The sequence below is a fragment of the Squalius cephalus genome (genome assembly GCF_949319135.1).
Source record: "Squalius cephalus genome assembly, chromosome: 1".
In the NCBI taxonomy this organism is placed as follows: domain Eukaryota; kingdom Metazoa; phylum Chordata; class Actinopteri; order Cypriniformes; family Leuciscidae; genus Squalius; species Squalius cephalus.
In genome coordinates this window covers 33243146-33270435 of record NC_137122.1, presented here as the reverse complement: position 1 = coordinate 33270435, position 27290 = coordinate 33243146, and the positions used below count along the sequence as shown (strand labels likewise).

Sequence of the window (27290 nt, the reverse complement as noted above, 5' to 3'; positions counted from 1 at the left end):
TACATTTATGCATTTGGCAGACACTTTTATCCAAACTGACTTACATTGCATTTCAATACAATGTTTTAGATCTTACAGATCTATTTGGTTGATAGGAAAGTTGCTCCAGTTCTATAATATAAATCATGTAAGACAAAGATCTAGACAAATAACAGTGGATTTTATAACAGTTATTATTTAGTTATTTCAGCTAAAAACATATTCTGAACTGAAGCTAAGAATCAACTTCATCCCAATTACATTGGTTTCGCAAAAGCAGGTTTTGAAATCATTATTTTACAGTGTCTTACCCTTGTGCTTCCAGACACTTCAAATGAAGGCTCACTAAGACCGACTTTGGCATCATTAAAAAGGAGAACTACACACTACAAAAACTGGAGTGAATAAGACTGGTAAATGTCTTGAATCTGAATCCACACTGCCGGAAGGGGAGAGCTCGGGATCTATCGGAGATGCCGACTGTCTGATCAGAGTGGTGCAGGCAATCACACAGGCTTAAATGTTACACTCCCTCAACACCAATCTCCAGTGTCAGAGGTTCATCCCATACTCACCTCACCAGGGAGATCATTACGGAGTTCCATCTCCCAGCAAAATTACATGGCCGGCGCCTGAGTCGACTGGGTTGGAAATTAAGTTGAACAAGTACTGTGGAGTGAGGAGCAGTGGGATGGGGGAATAATACAACATGGATCCTTCCTGGCTTCTGACCTCTGGCTTTTCGCATATGAAAATGTCTTATCTCTGTCTGGAGAAATCCCAAAGTTGTCTAAAAATCCAAAGCAGACTACCAACTTAATAGAAGTCTATACCAAAGCACTGACTGGCGTTATCTAGATGGTATAAGACAGAGTGCATTATCTTCAAATAAAATACTCATTAAAGCTGCAGCGTGTAATTTTCTCATTACAAAATACTTTTTTTTGTATAATATAATATACGTTATGCTCACCAAGGATGCATTTATTTGATCAAAAATAAAGATAGTAATATTGTAAAAAAAATATTACAATTTAAAATAACTGTTTTATACATTTTAAAATGTAATTTATTCCTGTGATGCTAAGCTGATTTTTCAGCATCATTAACCCCCTGGGGTCGACAATCGCGCCGGCGCGATAGGCTCGCTTTTTTTCAGTTCAGTTCAAAAGAAATTAATTTTGCTCTGTGGACTTTGATATTACAAGCAAGTTTCATACATCAATCGATTCTGTTAAATGTGTATTATTTTTGTGTATACTCACAATAAAAACAAAGTGTTGTGCTTTTTGCCAAATAAAGAAAAATAAACGTGATGCGAGTTCTGCCTTCTCTCTGTCAGTGAAGACCATTCTGAAACGCGTCCGAAAATGAACTGTAACTCAGCGAATACTCAGTCAAACAGGCATACAGACACACAGGCATGAAGCTTGAATTATTTTCTTTTAAATGAGGTAATTTATATAAAAATCAAATATTCTCATCTTGTGAAATCTGTATTAAAAGAGAGCGATTCCAGTCGAGCTCATTAGAGCTAATTCAAATGTAATGTGACTCCGCCCACGGAGAGCGCGTGCTATTCAAACGCAAATTACTGAGGCAATCCAAGCAAACCTGTGAACGCCCCCATATCAGCTCGAGAAAACACAAGTTTAATCATATCATCGTAACCTACGTGTTTACACCATCTGGCAGCGCTGTGAGGAATAATAATAATGAAAAATCTACCTCAGAGTGCGGGTATTGCAGGAGAGAGGATCCGAATATGTAGTAAGTTTTTTTTCCTTCTCAAGTTAATCGCGTTTCTGTGAATGAATGAACGGCAGCCGCAGAGATGCGTGCTGTTTATCACAGCTCGCAAAAAGACAGTTTAAATTTAAATTGCGTCTCTGTGTGAATGAATGATGATGTTTTAGCAAACTGTATTGCTATACTGAGTTGAGTAAAAATCGACTGAAATATGTTGAAATAAAATGTATTTGTATAAGCAACGTATTAAACTGCAAATTAACATTTATATTTCTTATAATAAAAATGAAAGACCTATGTTACAGACATATGAAAGACAACATTTTGTTGATTAGTTTTGGATAGATTATACATTTTTACTGTAAAATATCTGGGTTAGGTTAAACATATAGTATGTTTTGTCAAAAATAAAGTTATCAAATAATCAATCAAATCCTTAACTTTGAAATATGTATGATAAAATGTATACTTTAGTTTTTACAAAGAAAGATTACACTTGAATTGTTGTTGTAATTGTAACCTTTTTAATAAAAAAATATATTTACAAGGTAGATGTAAACAAACTATTAAAAGGTAAATATAAGCCTTTTCTTTAAATAATTTTTATTGTGTTTTATTAGTGACAAATTTGGGGAGAGGATAAATATTCCAAAAATGAAAATACAGTATGAGAATTAACTGCACAATTACTAGACATGTTTTCCTTGGATATTATAGGCCAAATTGCAAGCACAATATGTGGAAAAATAAAAAAGAATTGAGATGCTTCCAACTGTTGCTCTTGCATTCTTGTGGCTCAGTGACTCACCTGAATGAATGGCTAATTAAGTATGCAGGCCCCATTGTCTCTTCAGGTGTGAACCACTAAATATGCATGATCGTTGACGCCCACTCTGCATATTGCCTTTCCAAACAGAAAGTGCTTTGCAAAATTCAAATCAATGTATTGTGTTATGTGAATGATAAGGCAGGGTGATTTTCACATCATTTTGAAGAAAAAACACTAGGTGATGACATCCATTAGACAAAAGTCTTATTGGCACATATTTAGAATGTGTTTTATGGCCTTATTTCAGAAACTTTAGTTTTTAGTTTTTTCAATAACCACGCATAAACATTATTCTCTCAAAAATGCAGACATGTACATTCTTGTTGCTCACATATTATGGTAGCCCTGTTTGTGCTAAATAGTGTGTAATTTTTTTTTGCCATTAATATGTTTATAAGCAACTGAAAAAAGCACAAATGTCAGGGCATGTCAGAACATCTCAAGGACCCCAAAAACACCTTAGACCCCAGAGGGTTAATCCAGTCTTCAGTGTCAAGTGATCCTTGAAAAATCCTTCTAATATGATTTGATGCACAGGTAACATTTATTTTTATTATCAATGTAAAAATAGTTGTGCTATTTACTAATTATGAATAGAAAGCTCAAAAGAACAGCTATTATTTAAAATATAAATCTTTTATAACAATGTAAAAGTATTTATGGTCAATGTTGACCAATCAAACGTCCTTGGTGAATAAAAGTATTCATTTATTAAAAAAGATATATCTTATTGTGGCGAGCAGGACGAGGCCGGTGGCATGATTACTCTGATGAGCGACACCTGTGTGACGCACCGGTCTCGTATCTCTCACGGAGGAGCGGAAGCATAAAAGAGGAGCGACGACAGTGAAGAGCGAGAGAGGAACAGGCCTGAGTTTTATGTTATGTTTTGTTTCTGTTTTGTGTGGCTAGCAGTCGTCCGCGAGGGGCTGCTGGCTTAAACTTTCATTTTTGTATTGGTTTATTTATTTATTAAAATATTTGAATGTTCGCCGGTTCCCACCGCCTTCTTCCCATAACATCTGAACTGCGTTACACTTATTGTACCCAAACTTTTGAACACCAGTGTAATATAATACACCACCGTTCCTTCTATAATACACCATTTGTGAGAGTAGCAGAGACACGGATGCAGTCCAGACTCCCGTTCTTTCCTGAACTACTGCTGCGAGGGGGAATTTCTCCTCAGCCGAGGAGTGAAAATCAGGATTTGAGCACACTTGCTGTCTGAGAGGTTAACGATCCAACAGTCAAGGGGCTCCTCCCTTGAGATAGAGTGGGAGATTAGCACTCTGCAGCCGGGCTCAGAAAGAGTGTGGTCTGAGGTTTAGTGACAATGAAGGCTACCCGTTACATTCACAGCCCACTTGTGCATAGACACACACAATGGTGGGACATCGGTGGACTTCCTGCCTAACTGCTGACTGCACAGCTGTCGTCCCTGAGGGGGTTGTCAGTGGCAAAACACACACTGGTGTCGCCTTCCGGTCATACAGTGCATGAGAAAGGGTAAACAGAGGGCAAAAAGAAAGCATATGGTTTTTCATCGCATTTTATGACTGCACGAGAAAATGAAAGTCAGGGAAAATTAGTTTCTCTTTGCTTTCTCTTCAAAGAGATCCCCAGCTCCCTCCAGGTAAATTAAAAAAGAGAGACTGCTGTTTGTCAGGAAAATACTCCTACTTTTAAAACTATTTAAATGTAAAATGGATTTTAAAAGCCAGATAGAGCTCCCCCTGCAGAGGATACTTTTAAAAGTGAAAAAAAGTATCATCGCATTTTATTTTTTGGACTTTAGGATATGAAGAGTTCAGATGCAAAAGCCTCTAAGTGCCATCTGAAATTTTCTTCTAGAATGATCATTTTTATCAAGCTCGTAAGTTCAGTAATTTCACTTAAATGACAATTAATAGGTAATTTTCATTGCCAGTAAGTGAAATTACTGAATTACTTTAAGTGAAATTACTGAACTTAAATATACGAGCTTGATAAAAATGATCATTCTAGAAGAAAATTTCAGATGGCACTTAGAGGCTTTTGCATCTGAACTCTTCATATGTACAATGGTAATACCATGGTATACTTTGAAGTACATCGGAGTACTATGTGAATATCATTGTGCATGCAGTGACAAGGGAGTAACTAAGTACATTTTTTTCAGAGGTAAAACATCAGTTCAACAATCTACTGTTTTCAGAACAGTATATCTCTCCAACCAACAATCTACTTTTTGACATGTAATAACAAAACGTGACATCACCAGGGTTTTATATAACATAAAGCACATGGTTTTACAGCTGAGGATACTGTATGGTTACACTTTATTTCAATAGTCCACTTTTGATATTCTATTAACTTTAAGTAACTTTGCAACTGTCAACTATCTCTCATTAATTCACAACCAGTAATTACATTATAGTAGTAGTAGACTGTTAAGTTAGGGTTAAGTGAGGGTGTGGGTTAGTGGAACAAGTTGGTGCCCTTGAAAGTTACTTATAGTCAGTAGAATATCTGTTGTGGAGCATTAAAATAAAGAGTTAGCAGATATTAAGCGGACGGTCTACTATTAATTTAATGACTGGTAGTTGAAATGTAGTAGCAAAATTAATTGTTGTAACTAACAACGTTGATGCTTTTAATATGTCGTAGAAATCTGAATCGAATATTGTAATCATCAAACTAGCTTGTTTGGCGCACAAAAAAACAATTACTTTTGTTCTTGTGTGTTAAGCAAGCATTTTTGAGATTCCATTACAATACTTGATGTGTACAATTTGTGTGTTGAGCAATTTTTATATATGAATAAAAGCCCAAATTAAATCTGAATATAAATCTGTATATAAAATATAAAATAATCATTTCTCTTCAGAAGACTTGGATTTACAGCTTGATTCATATGGATTTCTTTTATGTTTCTCTTTATGAAAGTTTTGGTGTAATGGCCTTACAATGGAGGGACAGAAATCTCTCAGGTTTCATGGAAGTCTTATGCATTTGGAATAGGGTTGGGTACCGAAACCCGGTGCCAAAATGTACCGAACCGAATCAGAACGCATATTTCGGTGCCTCATTTCGAGCTGTCGAGATGGCGACAAGGGACTGTCTGAACGAGTCATTAAACCTTTCATTTAACTAAAACGTTCAAAAACACAGATTAATTCAAAGATGGATGTAATGAAACAAGGTGTTGAAATTATTTTAACTTTGAGCGCCACTTTACAAGGTTCGGCTGAACAGCAATGCGTCGCATGGGCAACGCTGAAACTGATGCTTCACTTCATAGAGATCAATGACATTGATTTAATGCATTGACCAGCGCTTACACCATTCATGGGAAATACCCTTAAACATTAAAAGGATGATACGACAAAGATTTCGCTTTCGTTGGACATGGCAAACTTATTTTTTTTCCCATAAATTATATGACTTGACCTGAAGGACAGACGCAGGTAATCGCAAGCCCTAAGTTGATCTCTCTCTCATTCACTGTCTGTTTAGGCTTGTTAAGTGCAAATCCACAGAGCCTCTACAAATCACCATGATAAACACAGTATTTTTATCATTATTAACTTATTTAACATTTAAAACACGTACAAAAAAAAAAAAAAAAAAAAAAAATTTGCGGTTGCTTGCATTCCTCTACTAATGCCTGTTAGTAGTACTGTAAATGTTATTTAGTGTTAAATTATTGTAGTTGGGTTGGGCTTAGGTTTTATTGTGAATTTATTATGTAAATTTGTTGTGTTTTGTATTTACTTATATTTATATATAAGTATACTTTAAACTTTTAATATATTGTTCAATTTAAAGAATTGTTTTCAATAAAAAAGCTGTTCTTTAATGTCATCCACCGTCGTTATGTGGCTTTTTTTTTAAAAATAATTATCGGTCCAGGCACCGTTTAGGCACTGGTACTGTATTAAAAGTATCGATTTAGTATCTAAAAAAAAACAACTAACGATACCCAACTGTAGTTTTTAATGACATGAGGGTGAGTAAATGATGACAGAAATAAAATTTTTGGATAAACTATCGTTTTTAACGTTTACAGTAGCTTTCCCAGCATTGTATAAATAAGTATGGTCATCAAACAGTTAGTACCATGATTTTCATATATCAAAGTGAAATTTCCTCTAAATGACTCCAAGACTGGTTTTAATTATCTCTGCATAATTCCCCCATAACCTTCTTTTCATATAAGAATGAGTTTTCCTCAGACATAAATCATTCTTGGCATGAAGACCATGACAGGGTTGTTGTAATCCTCCCAAACGCCCTCTACGTCTTTTAAATGAGCAACCGAACACCCTCATTCTCATGCTGAAGCTAATTGTGCTTTAATTGCACTAATGGCGCTGTGTAGCCTCGTCCTGCACTAATATTACAACAGCCTAAACGCTCCAAGCTCAACAAATGTGTGAAAAATTACCCACCTCAATTAGCATATTTGAGCTGTCACAAAATGCCAGTCCAATCCGGCAGTCGTTCCAGGAACTCGGAGTCATCAGTGGCTCTAGATACCCTCTCCATATATTTTTATGATTCCTTTGGCCTTGGGTTGAAATGCAATGGCAAATGCCAACAGCATTTCGGTAAGTGCTCATTATAGTCACAGCATTAACATCCATTGTTCAGACAGCATCACAAAATGGCTTTCGGCAATTTGCTTCAGAGGTAAGTCATATAGATGGACAGAATGAAGAATGATAAGCATCATCTTAAGAATACACAATGGAAAACATAAAAGAGAGGTGCAGAGTGATTCTCTGACCGCCCATTATGCCTCTGTTTGCCATGGAGTTTTGGCCACACTGGCCAGTCAATAAGAGTGTGTGAAGTTATTGCACTATGACACAAGATAAGAGTGCTTTTTACAAAAGACAACAAACTACATTAAAGGATCATCCCACCCAAAATGACAATTCTGTCAATAATATCAAGCCTGTATGACTAACTTTCTTTTGTGAAACACAAGAAGAGATGTTTAGCAGAATGTCCAAGTGCTGTTTTCCATGCAATGAAAGTAAACAGTGATCAGGCGCTTCAGTACCAACCTCCAAAAATGACAAAAAGCATAAGAGTTGTCAAATAATCCAACTGCTCTGAAGCCATATGATAGCTTTGTGTAAAGAAAAATAAATCAATTTAAAAGGATAGTTCACCCAAAAATGTCTGTCTCCCTATATGACATTCTTTCTCAGTGAAACACAAAAGTCTCAGAGTTTTTTGTTTGTACAATAGAAGTTAATGATTACCTAAAGGTAAAACTTTTTTGGTTACCAAAATTCAAAATATATATTTTTTATGTTCTGCAGAAGAAAGAATGTCAAACAGTTTTGGAATGACATGAGGGTAAATAAATGATGACAGAACTTTCATTTTTGGGTTAACTATCCCTTTAAGGCACTATTCAATTAAAATCTTTCTTCTTTGCCACATCTCTCAAAACTTGATATATACACTCACCTAAAGGATTATTAGGAACACCATACTAATACTGTGTTTGACCCCCTTTCGCCTTCAGAACTGCCTTAATTCTACGTGGCATTGATTCAACAAGGTGCTGAAAGCATTCTTTAGAAATGTTGGCCCATATTGATAGGATAGCATCTTGCAGTTGATGGAGATTTGTGGGATGCACATCCAGGGCACGAAGCTCCCGTTCCACCACATCCCAAAGATGCTCTATTGGGTTGAGATCTGGTGACTGTGGGGGCCATTTTAGTACAGTGAACTCATTGTCATGTTCAAGAAACCAATTTGAAATGATTCGAGCTTTGTGACATGGTGCATTATCCTGCTGGAAGTAGCCATCAGAGGATGGGTACATGGTGGTCATAAAGGGATGGACATGGTCAGAAACAATGCTCAGGTAGGCCGTGGCATTTAAACCGTGCCCAATTGGCACTAAGGGGCCTAAAGTGTGCCAAGAAAACATCCCCCACACCATTACACCACCACCAGCAGCCTGCACAGTGGTAACAAGGCATGATGGATCCATGTTCTCATTCTGTTTACGCCAAATTCTGACTCTACCATCTGAATGTCTCAACAGAAATCGAGACTCATCAGACCAGGCAACATTTTTCCAGTCTTCAACTGTCCAATTTTGGTGAGCTCGTGCAAATTGTAGCCTCTTTTTCATATTTGTGGTGGAGATGAGTGGTACCCGGTGGGGTCTTCTGCTGTTGTAGCCCATCCGCCTCAAGGTTGTGCGTGTTGTAGCTTCACAAATGCTTTGCTGCATACCTCGGTTGTAACAAGTGGTTATTTCAGTCAAAGTTGCTCTTCTATCAGCTTGAATCAGTCGGCCCATTCTCCTCTGACCTCTAGCATGAACAAGGCATTTTCGCCCACAGTACACAGTACACAGTATTTTTGCTGCATACTGGATGTTTTTCCCTTTTCACACCATTCTTTGTAAACCCTAGAAATGGTTGTGCGTGAAAATCCCAGTAACTGAGCAGATTGTGAAATACTCAGACCGGCCCGTCTGGCACCAACAACCATGCCACGCTCAAAATTGCTTAAATCACCTTTCTTTCCCATTCTGACATTCAGTTTGGAGTTCAGGAGATTGTCTTGACCAGGACCACACCCCTAAATGCATTGAAGCAACTGCCATGCGATTGGTTGATTAGATAATTGCATTAATGAGAAATTGAACAGGTGTTCCTAATAATCCTTTAGGTGAGTGTAGATATAACTATACATTGAAAAATTGCATGAAATCTGAGAGCTACGGTCATTGGGAAGATTTTACATTTCAGTTTTTTCCTCACAAAATCTATCAAACAGCTTTGGATGACTCAAAATATAGTGCTCAAGTCATAGGAACTACTGTTATGGTACTATTCTCAACTTCTTTTATATTAGGCCTACATTCTTGAAGCTTGATAGTTTAATAGTTTTTCTACTCATCTCATTTTGTGTTTCACAGAAGAAATAATGTCAATCAGGTTTCAAACGACATGAAGGTGAGTAAATGATGAGAGAATTCTTATTTTCACAGAATTCTAAACTATCCCTTTAAAACGCTGGCCAATCTTCTAGGATTTGATATTTATACAGCCACAACACAAATAATATGTCCACAATGAAATGAGATTGTGTTCATTGTGTTCTCCTCCGTATATCGCCAAGGCAGACTTTTTGCAAATACTGGCATAAAGAGGTTAGACGGCACTAAAAAAGTTATTACCGGGGAACCGCATTACTGTTTTTTTTTTTGAGAATGAAAAGTTTGTTATCATTGCTTCCAGGCACATCTTTCAGACACAGAATAAGCCATCTGAATGCCGCCTGAACAACACACAAACACACACACACACACACACACACACACGTATATACGGAAGGGAGGCATATCCGTATATATATATATATTCCTCCCAGTTCCATTGTGATGTTAGAATGATGCTCTTTGCATATGCAAACACTCCACTTCAATGCCTCTGCCATCTGTTTGCAATCCATGAAATAGAATGCTACTGTGGATATACAAAAATGATTGCAGCGACACTTTGAGGCTCTGCACTGCTACAATGAAAGCCGGGAGAGGGCCCTGAACGCAGTGTGATTCGTGCAAAAAGAGGTGGCTGTTTATTTTTACATCACAATCGCGCCACGCTGGAGTTTCATAAAGGAGATATCTCAGATGCATCGGCCCGCCATGAACACGCTCATTTACATGCAGTGTTTGTTGGGGTGCAGAAAACAAAACACGCAGACTTTCCTGTAAACAGACTTAACCACTGTACTTCTATGACCTACTTCCAGTGATACTTCAGCAAATGTGACTGACAAGCTGACAAGAGAGTGACTTGACTAACTCACGCTGACCATAAAGCTGTGCTACCATGAATACTAGTGGAAACACATGCTGTCACGCTGATACCCGAGGACAGACCTGCTAGCTGAAACGGTGGAAGTGGCTCATATTTAGAAGTGATGTCTCCTTTGCTTATTTTCCCAAAATACACCTGATATTTCCAATGCTGGCAGGGGGAAAAAAACTGCTCAGTATCTGAATTTTCGGGCACAGCTTGTCATCCTTGTCAAGAATATGCAGCTGTTAATATAAACATGTTTACTCTCATTCCTATTTGAATGCAGGAAGAAAATTGTATTAGTATTGTTATTATTTTTCTGCTTGCCAGTGACACATATGGTGCGTTGTGTTGGATTGTATTCAAATGCACGCACTCACAAACATGCGACGCTGCTCGCTCTGCTGTGCATATCCGCTTGTGAGTTTAAAGTTCTATTTAAAACACAATTATATTAAAGCGATGCATGTCTATGACTACGTCTTGCTGTTAAACAGAACCTTAGTCTGTTTCCTGGGGCCGAAAACTAGGAGACACAAAACTGTGGTTGCTAATGATGGTGCAATTACAAAACAATGGAATGGTTTTCCAACTGGTAATTACTGCAACCACATGGTTGGTAAGCTATTAATTATAACTGCAAAACTACAAAAGTTGCTTATTAGAGAAATTAAAAGCACGAGAGAGAGAGAGAGAGAGAGAGAGAGAGAGAGAGAGAGAGAGAGAGAGAATAAAAATAATTTTATGCAAATGAAAAGATTTCTAGGCTCTAATGGGATAATGTGAATTAAGAAATTGCAAATATTGTGATAAATTCATTACTGAGTAGTATATACAAAAAGTGTTAAACTAAGATTTTTGTCTAATAAGAGACAGGAATGTATGTTGTATTCGCTTATCCAAGTATATTGAACGTAGGATGTCTGATCTTCTCAAAAATCACTCCCTATTACCTATATGGGTTTTATTTTTACTATTTTGAAGTGTTGTCTGAACTCTAGGAGACAATATATAATTCTATAACCTATGTAGTTCACTTTTTTATACTTTTTTTTTTTATATTGTACAACCAATGCATACTCATTAACACTACTGTCCTTAAGGCCCATAAAGTATAGCAAGCTTAACTTATTTTGGTGAACTATCCCTTTAAATCCTGCATCATCATTAAAAGCACTCTAATGTCCATCTCATAAAGATACATCTGGCTTGCTGAAAATGCTATTAGCAAAAAGGCTATGTTTAGGATGCTGATAATGTTGTCCTCTCTCCAACTTTGAAGTAGTGAGCCTATTCATTTTTTTGGTAGCACATTAAGTCCAGACGATGCTGTAATCGAAGAGGAAATTGAGGCTGCATGGGCCCTGTGGGGCATTTCTAATGCAGTCTTCTCTACTTTTGATTTTTCATCCCCCATTACTTCAGGCAAACTATCAAAAATAACAATGACATTGGGCAAATCTTGTCAAGAACACAAAGAGGGGCCATCGTTTGACAGATAAGACTGTTGTGATTTGCCTCCCATAATCGAGTGTGTTATCATCTTAAAAGGTTAAGTGCCGCCAAACCTATAAACATCTACTATCTGAAAATCTGACAGGCATCTTATTATTTCTCCATCAAGAGTTGTTGCGAGCACCAAACCCCGGTGCGTCTTTCACACGCTAATGAGGAGAAACGGCAGATTTTTCCAGCAGCCGGTCCATCAGAGCGCCTCAAAGCACCCGCTGTCGCCTCCTATCAATCTCGCCTCAAATTACAGGTGACAAGTTATCAAATCTAAGATATTAGAAACTAAACACGATCTCTCAGGGGACCTATTTGTTTAAGATATAGCCAATTAAACAAGGTGCTGAGTGTCAGGGATGAAACCCACATTGGAGCGGCGGAGCTAATTTGAAATTCCTCAAGGAAATCAGACGGTGAGAGTGGGGTGGGAGGTGTGCGGAGAAGATATTCTGGAGGGATGAAGGCGATAATAACAATAAGCGCAAAAAAAAGAAGAGTAGATAACGTGGGGAAGGAGGCTCGGCTTTAATCATATTTAGTCTCTTGGGTCAGCTTACGGCACCGGAAAGCAGCTTTTGTTTGAATGTAATCTGCCAGCACGAAGGGTATGATAAAAATTTATGGAGTTGTTCATTAAATCTTAACGACGCCGTTCTCAGAACATTCTGCATTCAATCCTGTGTCCTCCCCTGATGGTCCTGCTGTTCCTGTCAAACTTTGAGTCGCGTCGATATCTGTCGATTCTTCAGTTAGTGTTCACCCAAGGCCTCGGCTCTCTTGCAGGATGGGAACTGCGCAGGAACCTGACTTGCAAATGATAGCTGCAGGTGGAAGTGTTTATCACATAGCTCTGACTGAGCTTGGCATAAATGTGTCCCTGCAGCAACGGTAGCTGCTCATTCAAAACATTGTTGAAATGTTATTATATTCTGCTGGCCTGAAGGGAGCACTTTTTTTTACAGAGCTGTTCTTTTCAGGCTCACAGGTGACCTGCTATTTTACATCAGGGGCAGCGTAAAAGAAAAGAAAATAAAGAAAGAAAGAAAGAAAGAAAGAAAGAAAGAAAGAAAGAAAGTTGTGTATTTTATATATAAATATATATATATTACGCACAATATGCATACTGGGGTTGTGTGTCATTCAGAATTAAATCAAGAATTCCTTTAAAATTCCGATTCAATTCTGAAATTTTGACTGAGATTTCTCTTATTTTCACAAATCCAAAATGATGAAAGGCAGCTAGGCTTAAGTAACACAGTAAGATTTAATTGAAAGGCATTTTCAGAGACCCATGGGATATCTGAGCAGACCACTACACCCAGATTCCCTGTGTCCACTATGAATTTAATATCTGCTCACATAACAGAGCAGCGCTGTTCAAGTCAGAAGGCAAAGCATCTTCACTCTCAAAATGAAATCCATAGGAAGTGGAGAAAAAAATAAAAATACAATTAAAAAAATATATAAACCTACCACAGCTTTCTGTGTTGGTCTTCAGACTGTAATATGAGCTCGCCTGCAGTTCATTGCCTACATAAACAGCTGCCTTCAACAGCAGCATCCTAAACATCATGAACCCTCATAAGTGACTGATCTGAAATGGTCTACGTAGGCAGAAACTAATGCAGAGTGATGTGCATCACACAGATAGAGCTCCGCTTGTGTAGAAGAGTTTGATGTTAGTATGTTGCTAAGATAACAAAATAATTTAATTAGCATATACAAACAAATTATAGGTAAAAAAAAAAAAAAATGTTCTGTGTTAAATGAAACAATACCTAATTGCATATTTCTAATAAATAGCAATTTCTTAATCAGTATTCTTGTCTAGTTTTCCAGAATATATACAAATATCTTACATCCTTAAAACTATGTACATTCAATTGAAAAATATTGTTTTCAGAGAATTTAGTTTTTCAAGTAAGTTTGTCTTGTTTTAAGGATACTTTACTTGAAAACAACAGTGCATTGTTTATGTGATTATGCCTCAAAATTTGGTCAAAATAAGGGCAACAATGTTGCTGTCTAGTTATTACATTACTGTGTAATGTATTTTTATGAATGCAGAGCACGAGTTTGCCAAGTTCTATGAAAGCAAGCCTGGAAAGCCACCTGTAGAAATGTATATCTCGATGGTAAGACTCAATTTCATTTAACCACACTGAAACATCACACAATGGACACATCTCTGCAGAAGTGCCAGCTCTGTTTTAAAATGGTGGATTATTATTTCAGCCAGGAGAAATGAAACAGAACCAAGCACACGGTTGCCTCCAAATGAGATCATTAGTAACGGCAAATAATGACTGAGCTGGTTAGTCGAAGCCTATTTCCTTTCGAATAAATCAAGCTGCTGTGAGAGTTAAAATGCTGCCTTTGCCTGGGAGAACGACAGGCAGACCGCATGCAGATAAATCATCTGTTACAGAGGAACCACGTCCACACGTTTATAACACAATATGGTCCAATAAATTCAGCCACTGCTAAAGGGCAGGTGTAAGAATCGTTAAGCCCTTCAAGATTTGATTCGTTTTAGAGAGTCACAATGCAATTCCTAAATCATTCTCAGTGCATCTGTGAAAAGATTCAGCATATTAGACATACTGAAATATATTTGATCTGGCACACTTAACCAAAAAAGGGTTTAACAAATAAACTAAATTACTGATAATTCATATAAAATTTGTATGAATCTTTGTGGATGATGATCCAGAATCTTTTGAGAAGAATCAAAATGCATCAGTAAGGGGCTGTTTACACGACACAGTTTTCAACTAAAAACGTAAAACGTTTATGCAGTTCATTTACACAACATCCTTTTGGGTGCCTGAAAACGCAAACTTTTGAAAACAGGTTTCAAAGTGCAACATTTTCAAAACGGTCACTGTGTAAACAAACAAAAATGAGAATCTCTGAAGACTATGACGCCATGCACATGCGTATTACATGTTCAGTCTGTTTCATCACAATCTAATGACCTGGCATCAGAATACAGTGTTTTTAGTCGTTTTCGCGGATCCGTGTGAATGCGGATCGTTTTGACAATGGTGTCATCTGTACGCGAAAAACTCAAAGGAAAAACTCGGTTTTAAGCATATCGTTGTCGTGTAAACGTACCCTCAATATTTTTCTCTCTCAGCCCTCCACACATGCCATTGGCGACCCTTTACATTGGCTGATTGAAATCACACCCCGCTCTTGATACTCCCACACTCTTGAGTATTATCAATTAATCAGCCTTGATCACATGCTCCGAGGTGGCTTTTTCAACAAGGCTGACCTTTCTAAAGCCAGGTGTGAGGGATAATGAAAGTGCGACACCATCGAGCCTGAGGGAGACCACCAAATGGAATCCATGTCACATCTGACTAAAGCTTTTCACTGTGGTGCAAAATAATTCATTTATGATTGGATGGATGATCACAATCGTAAGGGACTCTTCTGCAATTGTTCTCAGTTTCTTGTGCCATCCAATGAGGGAGAAAAATGCCTCTGAATAGAATATGAACAATAAAGCAAAGAATGAACTCTCAAAATAGCCGCCATTTTGTGTGAGTTGCAAATGTGTTGCTATGTGGCTGTTTGGGGTGTTTGCTTACTGGCTTAAAGGCCCGTTCACACCATGGACGACAGATATAACAATAATGACACAGAGGAACGATATTGTTGGAATCACTTTCAGATTTTTTCCAGCTGATGAACAATAAAAACATTGACCGTCAGTTGACAATCAGAATCCATCTGACTTTAACAAGTTTCAACAAGTTAAGTGGCAGACGACAAAACTGAAGGGTGAAATTATAATGAACTTTGCTTGATATGGATGCTTATATACCATTACCATTATAGTTTTCGTTCTTGGTGTGAACCAAGTGGCCTGAAAGGGATATATCCCCCCAAAAATGAATTTTTTTTCATAATTTATTCACCCTCAAGTTAGTAAAAAAATACTATGGAGGCCAATGGCTACCATCAATCAAAAGTTTGGTTGGCAACATTCTTCCAAATACACTCACCTAAAGGATTATTAGGAACACCATACTAATACTGTGTTTGACCCCCTTTCGCCTTCAGAACTGCCTTAATTCTACGTGGCATTGATTCAACAAGGTGCTGAAAGCATTCTTTAGAAATGTTGGCCCATATTGATAGGATAGCATCTTGCAGTTGATGGAGATTTGTGGGATGCACATCCAGGGCACGAAGCTCCCGTTCCACCACATCCCAAATATGCTCTATTGGGTTGAGATCTGGTGACTGTGGGGGCCATTTTAGTACAGTGAACTCATTGTCATGTTCAAGAAACCAATTTGAAATGATTCGAGCTTTGTGACATGGTGCATTATCCTGCTGGAAGTAGCCATCAGAGGATGGGTACATGGTGGTCATAAAGGGATGGACATGGTCAGAAACAATGCTCAGGTAGGCCGTGGCATTTAAACGATGCCCAATTGGCACTAAGGGGCCTAAAGTGTGCCAAGAAAACATCCCCCACACCATTACACCACCACCACCAGCCTGCACAGTGTTAACAAGGCATGATGGATCCATGTTCTCATTCTGTTTACGCCAAATTCTGACTCTACCATCTGAATGTCTCAACAGAAATCGAGACTCATCAGACCAGGCAACATTTTTCCAGTCTTCAACTGTCCAATTTTGGTGAGCTCGTGCAAATTGTAGCCTCTTTTTCCTATTTGTAGTGGAGATGAGTGGTACCCGGTGGGGTCTGTTGTAGCCCATCCGCCTCAAGGTTGTGTGTGTTGTAGCTTCACAAATGCTTTGCTGCATACCTCGGTTGTAACGAGTGGTTATTTCAGTCAAAGTTGCTCTTCTATCAGCTTGAATCAGTCGGCCCATTCTCCTCTGACCTCTAGCATCAACAAGGCATTTTCACCCACAGGACTGCCGGATACTGGATGTTTTTCCCTTTTCACACCATTCTTTGTAAACCCTAGAAATGGTTGTGCGTGAAAATCCCAGTAACTGAGCAGATTGTGAAATACTCAGACCGGCCCGTCTGGCACCAACAACCATGCCACGCTCAAAATTGCTTAAATCACCTTTCTTTCCCATTCTGACATTCAGTTTGGAGTTCAGGAGATTGTCTTGACCAGGACCACACCCCTAAATGCATTGAAGCAACTGCCATGTGATTGGTTGTTTAGATAATTGCATTAATGAGAAATTGAACAGGTGTTCCTAATAATCCTTTAGGTGAGTGTATCTTAAGTGTTCAACAGAAGAATGAAACTCATACAGGTTTGGAACAACTTGAGGGTGAGTAAATAATGAGAGAATTTTAATTTTTGGGTCAACTATCCCTTTAAGCCCACCTCTGGCCCCTGTGTATATTGCTTACTGTAAATAATCTATGGGATTTCTTTGCCTGTTTTATCGTCTACAAAGAAAAAATTGCTTAATCACTTAAAAAAGTAAAAGCACATCACTCCCTCAACAAGCAACATGGTTTGAGGTCATGAATGCAGCATAAACGGTAAAGGACATATTACATTTACTACTTAGGATCAGTGGTGTGTTCAAATCTCAATCCCTCTGTATTAGTGTTACTAATGCTCATACGGAGGGTTAGAGATTTGATGGTTGTCTTAGCAAGCTAGTACAGCCAATTGCACTAAGACTAAGGTCATGGTTCTTCAGAAAGGTTATTTTTCTTTGCTTCGTTCATAGCACTTGCCGTGCAGCTCTGAGGTGAATGCTGGGTAATTTTTAAAAAGCAGGAAATGCCACAAGGGCAGTCTTGACATTTGAATTGTACTTAACGCACATTAAGGGCAGTAGGAGCTTTCATCTGCCGTATGTAAGTGTAACTAAAAAGGGTTTCGGAGGGAGTGAGGGGGGGAGGGCGCTCCCCAATGGATACTCTTTATTTCCTCGTCTCTGTCGTTCATTGTTTACTTCCTGAGAACGCTGTGTAGAATGAGACTTTTGGCATAAATGCCACAGTGCAGTCACATGATGATAGGCCCCTTCATCTGGGCTCGGCACTATTGTTCCTCAAATATCAGAGGAATTAGCACTTCAATGGGGAAATTAATTAACTGCTTAATTTCGACAGCGGAAAAAAAAAAAAATATATATCATCCCAACATAACAAATCCCTGGCTGTGACAGAGCTATACACACTGATACAAGCTCATTATGAGCAACGCAATTGTATGTTATCTGTACCGCATTCACAAATTCAACACCAATCATCTGATGTGATAATCTGCAAACGAAGCTGTTGAAGAGCAAATGAAGAGAGAACCATGCTAAAGGCTTTTACTGAAGCTATTTTAAATGCACTCCATTCATCAGGATATTAAAACTCATAATTCAATTGAATTATTAACTCTGCAGTTGGTATAGAAACTCAGCGCCAGTCTCTCTTTATTAGCGGCCTCCAGCCTTCTGCTCATTTACACTCTTCAAATCATCAAGTTGGTTTCATCTGGTTTTGAAAAAATAATGCTAGTTCAATGTTCCTTCATCTCACATTAAATTCTAGCTCGCTGCCATTTCCCTAAGGTCAATGACGTAATCCACCACAGCTTTTGAGGGAATACCTGCCACAACCAAAGATTTTACTAGGTTTATAGATGCACCAACATTAAAATTCTGGACGTTACCAATAAGCTGATAATTATTTTGTTATCTTATGGTCACTAACCAATCAATGGTTGATATTAAAATCCCATGCTAAATAAATGTTAAATTTACACTAAAAACTAAAATCAGTCATTTTAAATGCTACACATGTATTTACGCATCACAAGATCATAATGTACAGTATGAATGCATTTTGAGATTTGCTAAAAATGGCATTTAAAAGTGTTATTGAATTATTGTTTTTAAAGATAAATTTAAAGTAAGCATAAGATAAAGTCTAAGTGTAAAATGTGAACAAATTTTGGGGAAATTAGCAAAATTAAATATCCATTATTGTTCTATATTTATATCCAATGTCGTTGGATACCGATAAAAAACATTTTTGGCCGATAATCTCCCACATTGGATTTGGTACTAAAATATTTTGCATCCCTAAATAAGTTTTGAATTGGATGATTATGATCACATTCACAGATGAGCACTGTTGAAGGTAACTTATTACAAGTAACTTTTTCAAGTAACTAGCAAAGTAACGCATTACTTTTTCAATTTACAACAAAATGTCTAAGTTACTTTTTCAAATAAGTAACGCTAGTAACTTTTTTCACATTTATTGACTGACAGCTCTCCTGTCCCCATGTATTTTGAGAGAAATAAAGTGAGGAGGTGTTGTGTATGCAGTGTAAACATGATAGTTATTTTAGTTCTAGACTAAATGTGAACATGCATTTACTCATCTCACTTGCACGAAAACATCCAATATTCCTCAAAATTAATAAAAACAGTAAAATGCAATCTTAGAATTTTACACAAAACTTTTATAATTAACTATATTAAATTACACAAATATATTTTATGTATTTAATCTCACTTTATTAACCAGTGTCTTTGCTGCTGACCTTCAATTATCTAATTCAACCATACTAATAAGCAAATATTACTTTAGATTAGATTTAGAAATAAGAGTTTTGAACTTCCTTCTCCTGTATCCTATTGTTCTTTAATCCACAATGGCAGAACAGCTGAAAGGTTTGTTTGAGCTGTGCCCTCTACTGTTCAGACGTAAATATGCATTTACTTCAGCCTGAGGCTTATTCATTTCACTTTTGGTGTGAAAGGGCCTTAACATTTGCCAAAAATAGAACTCTTTTTGATGTTATTTAAAAAAAAAAAACAAGCAAGCCCAGTCTAGGTGAGAAAAAGTAACGCAAAAGTAATGTAACACATTACTTTTCATAAAAACTAACTAAGTAACGCAATTAGTTACTTTTTTGGAGGAGTAACGCAATATTGTAATCCATTACTTTTAAAAGTAACTTTCTCCAACACTGCAGATGAGCTTGTCTTGATATGAGAGAGTCGATGGCTGTGTCCCAATTCAAAGGCTGCATCCTTCGAAGTACTCAGACTGCGAAGGCCGCGAAGGTCGGACTGAGCGTTGTTAAATGGGATGGTCTAGCCTACGGAGGACTGTACTTGTCGCCTAACAACTGTGACAGCTGCCATTGATGAGTGACAGTAACGTTTGTACTGGACTGTTTTGAAAGTTATATTAAACCAGTGTTCACAAACTGTCTAAATCTGTTCCCTATGGTCCATTTCTGTACACGATAAAGAGTATAAACTATATATAATTGCATTTTAGAAAGATATTGCTAAGTCAACATTTATTTTTTATTTTTTTACATTTATATCATTAGATATTTGAGTAAGTTGTAATTCAGCAATTTCTCTAAAAAAAAAATCCTGTTGGCACACAATGAAATCGGGGGTAGGCAAGGCAGTGAACATCTGTTGAATTTCACGGGATACAAAGGACCCAGGCTGCATTTAAAAGAGTCTTCAAAATGGGACAGCCTTCGTCACGGTGACTCAATCGGCCTTCGAATGATGCAGCCTCTGAATTGGGATGCGGCATATATCTCTCATCTGCACTCTAATTTTTCCTTTCACCTGTTATGTGTTACCTATCTTGTGTGTGGTCTTTTAAGTTATTTCCTGTTTGATGCCCCATTTTGTAGTCATATTGTAGATTGTTCTCTAATTTTTCCCAGGTGTGTCTTGTTCTCTAATTACCCCTTGTATATTTAAACCCCAGTGTTTCCTGTGTTTATTTTCAGGCCTTGTCCATGTATGGAGGTATCCTCAGTTCTGTTCCTTGGTTTTTTTAGTTTATTTTGTACCTTTATCTTGATTTATTAAACACACTGCATTTGGATCCAGCTCTCATCCGCCACCTCGGGACTACAAACTGACTATGAAATGGGGCATCAAACAGGAAATAACCTAAAAGTCCACACACAAGACAGGTAACATATAACATCATCAAACCAACAGTTGTTATTATAGGAAACAAATCACATACACTATCATTAAAAAGTTTGGGGCCAGTAAGATGTTTTTTTAAAGCATGCATTAAATTGATCAAAAGTGACAGTAAAGACGTTTAAAATGTTACAAAAGATTTCTATTTCAAATAAAAAATCTGTTCTTTAAAAATTCTCTGTTCTCTATACATCAAAGAATCCTGAAAAATATGGATTTGGTAACAGTAGACTCCTTATTAGTTGCTGATGCAGTAATCATTATGAATGGTTTATTTCTTCATGAGTCATACATTAACTCATGATTATCTGTGCATGAGTTCATACATATTAGTGCACCCGTATTGCAAAGTGTTACAGAAATGTAACTTGAGCAGCAAATCAGCATATTAGACTGATTTCTAAAGGATCATGTGACACTGAAGACTGGAGTAATGATGCTGGAAATTCAGCTTTGACAACACAGGAATAAACAAATAAATTTAAAATTTAAATTAAAACTGTAATATTATTTAACAATTTACAGTGTTTTTGATCAAATAAATGCAGCCTTGATGAGCATAAGAGACTTCTTTCAAAAACTTTTCTAAAATGTACTAACCCCAGACATTTGAACGGTAGTGTATCTTGAATGGACTCAATCTACCTCTAGCCCCTGCTCCTTCATTATGAAACATTTATATCTGGCCTTGTAGGTCAGTCTTTCATTTGGTTGAGAACTTATTAAATTGGGCTAAAATAAAAAAATAAATAAAAAAAAAGCCTCTATTCACCTGTTGCATTAACCACAAGCAGGCTTAATGACACACTGAAGCAATAGTGAAAAGCTAATTGGTTTGAAAGGGTACTCTGATAATGACTGGTTATTTCTACTGCAGGCTAATTTAATTTCTACTTCCTTTGATCTTTTTGACCACTTTTTGGATAGAACCAAATGACATAGTGTCAGTGGAACATTTATTTTGATTGGTCTTAACTAACGAGAAGAGCCTGTATGCCGTCAGCATGATAAAAAACAGCACCAAATCTGAGTAATGCACATTAGTAGGTTCACTGATTAAAACTACAATAAATTGTATCAATTCAGTTGCAACTTTCATATTGAATACATTTTTGAGAAGGCTCAGCATCTTTTGCCTCCTCTAACGGGCTGTCAGTGGCTGTATATGCATGAATGGGATGTGTGCATTAGCATTGTGAAAGCAGGCGATGCTCAGTAGCACCTGCCAAAGCAGCTACGACAACAACAAGCAAACAACGTTCAGCTAGCAAATCCAAGTGTGTCACTAGAACAAACAGATTCTCTGTGTCATTCCCCGGATGGCCTTCCTCTCTGATGAATGCACCACATTAAATGGCCCCCTGAGGGAATGGGAATTACAGGTACCTTGCATCTGCATGCCGGCCTGCGAGTGCTTCTGAAACCAGCTTGTTAAACTGTGCCTACAACACGTGGGCAAAAACAAAAGAGGGAGAGGACCAACAGAAAGCCATAATTCCCACGTCTGGTCGATAGTTCTGTCTCGGCTGCATCAATGACTGGCCATGTGACATTAGCTGCAGGGTAATAGAAATGATCTAGTGAAATGCATCACCCCTCAACTTACCTGCCACATTCAGGTAGATGGATGGGCTTGTCTTGTTTTCTCCATTCTTCTCATTAACAGCTTGGACGTAGTACCTCCCGGCGTCCGCCGCAGCGGTGGCAAGCACCACTAGCTGGTTCTCCAATGTTATGGCTCTGTGGAGAGTAACAAAGCGAATGAAATACAGCTATGTTAAACCATTATTGACAATTAGTCTGGTACACTAACAAATTCCACTATCGCAATAGAGTGACAGCATTATAATTAGTGCTTAACTGATGTATATTGGGTTACATAAAACTAGCTTTGCCATGAACTTATTGCGCCATGGGTTTGACTGGGACACGTCTGGCGTGGAGGAATTTCATGGAGCCCTGAGCGTTTTCAATGTACCTGATCCCTCATTCTGACACAAGCTGAGAATCAATGAGTGGTAAGGGTCATTACAGACAGAAATACCGCTGTTGGTGATAATAAACCTCCAGGCTAGTATCTAAGTGAGGAAGCTATTTGTTGAGACCCAGACTTGGGAAACACTGGAAAAAGTGAAAAGGAACAGTTCACTGAAAAAGGACACAAAGGAGCATAGAAGTCTCATAACGGGATTATAAAAATAGTTCAAATGACGCATCACAAAAAATAAAATAAAAAATAAAAATGTTTCTTGAGCACCATCATTTAAGAATGATTTCTGAAGGGTCATCCCAGGAGAAAACACATATTCTTTTGATTTGCCTCTTTTTAAAGAACCAATCATTTGATCCATTTCACAAAAACAGGAATATTTGTTCAATAAACAAATCAGACTGATTCGATTCTCAAGTTCGTCACAGTGGTAAAGATCTCACTGGATAGGAAATGTTTTAATAAATTACAACATCAATTTTGGTCTTTTACGATACTTTGATGGCTTCTTGCCCTCCTTGCCTCAGTAATTTTATGGAAAAACAACTAGCATTTTCTTAAAAAAAAGAAAAAAAAAAGAAAGTCATACAGGCTGAGAATATCATGAGGGTGAGTAAATGGTGGCAAAATGTTCATTTTTGAGTGAAGTATACCTTTAAGAAGGGTTTATCTGATTCAGGCAGTTGTGGACTGATATCAGAGCTGCAGCTATTGCGCTAATGATTAATTAGAACTCGTCACACTTCATCCATCAATTCAAAGTTTGCAGGAAAGACACTTAGTGGCAGATGTGTATCACTGTCAATTAATTCAGGTGCCAGTTTCTCTGTGCCTCTTTAAGGCAAAATTACCATCTCAAACTGGTGCTGAGCCATGGAGAACATGGCGCTTTGATAATCCACGAATCCATGTAGGCAGGATGGAATTGTTTTCTTTTTATTTCCGCAGATGAAAGCAGGCATGGATTGCATATCTCCAGCCCTGACTCCTACTCATCATGCATAGTCTTTCCCCTCCCTCGTTTTTTGATTAATTGATGACATCCTCAATTACACATCACTGCTGTCTAAGAGATTTTCTGTTCAGGCGTGACCACCGCGAAGAAGCCCTTGAGAGGCTGAGCACGACTCGGGGATGCTTTGAAACTTATGATTAGTTTTTCAGCTCCACGGGACCTGTAGTGTCTTCCTACACGCCGTGAGTACAAGCGCCACAGTCATTACCTATTTCCAAGACAGATTCCTACAAAAGATCTTCAAGTCTCAGAGACGTTTGCAAGTAGACAAGTCAATAAATTAATAAATAAATACAGCAGAAGTAGGAACAAGAGAGCTGTCTTTGCTTCCGTGGCGAACAATATTGACGTGTAATTAGAGTGAGCTTTGTTTCAGCTTGATTCTATTTTTGCTGTTTCATGATTAAGTGCAGATTAGCATAAAGAGATCCATCAAAAGTCCACGGATGCTTGGGTGGGGAGGGGGTTCGCGAGGGATGGAGATTGGCGGCCGCTGATGAGGATGCATTACATCGCTGTCTGCACCCTGACACCTGGCTGCGGATCCGGGCTGGGCTGCATCTGGGAAATAAAGGCACCCTTCACAGATGTCAGTGGCGGCTTTAAAAGGTCAGAGCGGCCCGCCTTGATGGACTTTTAATTATTAAATATGCATAGACTGAAATGGCTTGGCAAGCATCTGAGGCTCCAAACTGATGTGTACATAAACAGCTCACCTTCATGATGATTTAAGGGCCTACTAGCAGCAAGTCTGATCCTGCGTAATGCTGCCAGAGGAGGTTTGTAAAATGCGAGAGAGCGGGGGCTGAACGCTTACCTGGGTTATGCTGTGAGCGGAATCGATGCGACCTGTGTATAAAGTGATTTTATGATCAGTCCTGCTAGTTTGGATTCCATTACAATTGTCTAGATGAATGGCCCTTGCTTGTGGTTTGGTAAACAAAGCACAGCAGGAAAGATAATGGGAATGCTTGTTTCTGATCCCTGAGGACTCTTTGATATCAGCCCACAACATATTAAGATGCAGGTTGGGAGCCACGTGAAATGTTAATCCACTTAGAAAAGGTGCCAGGAGCCACAGGTAATTTAAATATTCAAAAAGGACGACCATTTCGATTTGTTGGGAAAAGGCTGCACGCCTGCCAGGCTAAAAAGCAACCATTTAACCGGCCAGCCATTTCCAATACAAAACAATCAAATCTAAAGATCAATTTGCTGAAATACACTCTGAAAATCACTTTTTATCATCTCTGTTTTGAAAACTGAAGGGAAAATGGCTTTTCTGGGGAGGGGGGAGTCATTGGCATAATTGAAGACGAATTACTCTCTGGAGAGTTTTTTTCATATTGTTTACCTGCCATGTCAGTGGAACGTGGCTGCACACACATTCGCTAGCATCTGAAATGTTAAGCAATGTGCGCATGCCGGTAAGGGTCCAGAACCTAATTCTCTCAGGCACTGGACAGACAACTAGAGAGATATTACCATTAATCAACATGGCAAGAACAGGCTTTCAGAAAGATGGTTTAGAGAATATTTGTTTTCATTTACTGCCATAAATTACGCCCTCAAAATAGGCTTACCAGCCTGAGATGTATGACAAAGTAATTAAAATGTCAGCAACTCATATTGTGCTCCTAGTTCCTGGGAGCCCAGCTGTGTGGATCTGACGTTACGTTTTGATTTATGATGCTCTCAGGCCTTGGAAAACTTTCTCCCACCCACATCTGAGGACAGAAAAGCTTACTGCATTGACGCCAAGGGAGCAAGCAGAGAGACAGAAGCATCGCTGCCCTGAGGCATTGTGACCCGGAATTATGTTGAAATCATGGAATACATTGTCTGTGTGGTGTTTGCCTCTAAATGATGCAAAAGAAGAGATCAAAGTCTATCTGAAAGTAAAAAATGAAGCGAAACTATCGTGCCAGGAAATATGCTGTGGGTCTGGGTAAAAAGACAAGTACAAGTGTCTGTTTATGTGAGACTATAAACAGTAAAATAACTTAGGAAAGTAGCTTCAGGGTCATATAGGAGGCCATAGAGAGTGACACTGTCTGCTTTTCCCATTCAGCCCCCGGATCAAATAAATAAATAAATGCTCAAAGTGAATGAAATCAGGCCATGGCAATTTTCTTGTTTCAGGCTCAAATGCCTAAGGTGGTCCGCAGACATGAGTCAAGCCTTTCCCCGCATCATGCTGCGAATGGAGACACGGGTGTCTCAGAAAAGCATACAAAGTACAGATAAAGCGCAGCCTCTCTGGAAGCTGCTGAACCAGAAGCCCAGACCTCCCTGTGTGCTCTCTATGGACTTTAACCCAAACTATAAGATAGAACATCCCCAAATCTCAATGTCCCTTTAACCAGACCCCTCACAGCTCAACAGAACAGAAAAGACTTTCTGTCCCTGCCCTCCCGGGGCTGAAGGCTAAGTTTTTTTTTCTTCTACTGGCCCGATTGGGCCAGTGGTTAAAATTTTTACTTGCCCCGCCAAAATGTTCACGAGCCCCACAACAACAAAAAAAGTAATAAATAAAATAATTGTTTTCATTTGTTTTGGCCCATGCAACCTTGTATTTGTAATAAATTAGGTTATGACACCAAAATTTAGATACCAGTGAAATCAGTGCTTTTCAGGTGGGTGGTTTTTCAGGTATAGAAATTGAACAATGTACATCAAATATAAAATAAGACTGCATTAAAGTTACAAAAGTAATCCAGTCAAGAGCTGTGAGTAATTTCTTTGTCTTTTGATGTTTGACAAAAACAAAGACAACTGCATTAATATTAGGCTGCTATCACTTTAAGACTATATATACAGATATACATGCATTTTCTTTCTCAACTGTTTACATTCACTTAAGACATAACCAAATATGTTTACTAGGATACTCTCCAAGAAGGGTGTTTTGATATAATGTGCTGTCTGTGTGCGCACTTCGGATGTGTGTTCACACAAAAATTCTCACAGCACGTGAGTACTGAAATTAGTTCTCTTTTACATCTTTTTGTGCTTTAAATGTGCTGTATGTAACTTTTTCCCTCTACTAAAGCATACAAATACCATAATATGTTTGTATATATTGAGGAAACATGATAAGTTCACATACTCATTTCTCTGAAAAACACTTCTACAGCCAGTTATTTTACTTTGAAATGTGTGTTTCCAGGCTAGAATGTTTGTTTTTGTTTTGGCCTGTGATACTGCAGACCAAATACTGCAGATACTGCAGTGTGAGCGCCGTTCAGTCTGAGGAGCAGGTGGCAGGAGAAATGACGATCTCCTTTTGAATTGGACTGCAGTACCTATTTCAACCACTAGTTTCCTTTCTTACAGACTGCACCTTTAATGTTTAAATTAACAAAGCTTAAAAACAAGTGCAAATGATAAACATTCATGACGATGCAGCACTGGTCCAATCGAGACTGTGGCAGTTTCGTCAACTGTCCCAAG

At 38.1% G+C, this 27290-nt stretch overlaps 1 protein-coding gene across 6 annotated transcripts in view; it reads right to left on the bottom strand.

The window, feature by feature from the left end:
* sdk1a (sidekick cell adhesion molecule 1a) overlaps positions 1-27290 on the bottom strand; it is a 352985-nt gene that overhangs the window by 122024 nt on the left and 203671 nt on the right. For all 6 annotated transcript variants that reach the window (XM_079864734.1, XM_079864735.1, XM_079864736.1 and 3 more), the window contains exon 5: positions 22439-22572. In XM_079864734.1, the coding sequence (XP_079720860.1) occupies positions 22439-22572 (134 nt within the window). The remainder of the gene's footprint in view (positions 1-22438; positions 22573-27290) is intronic.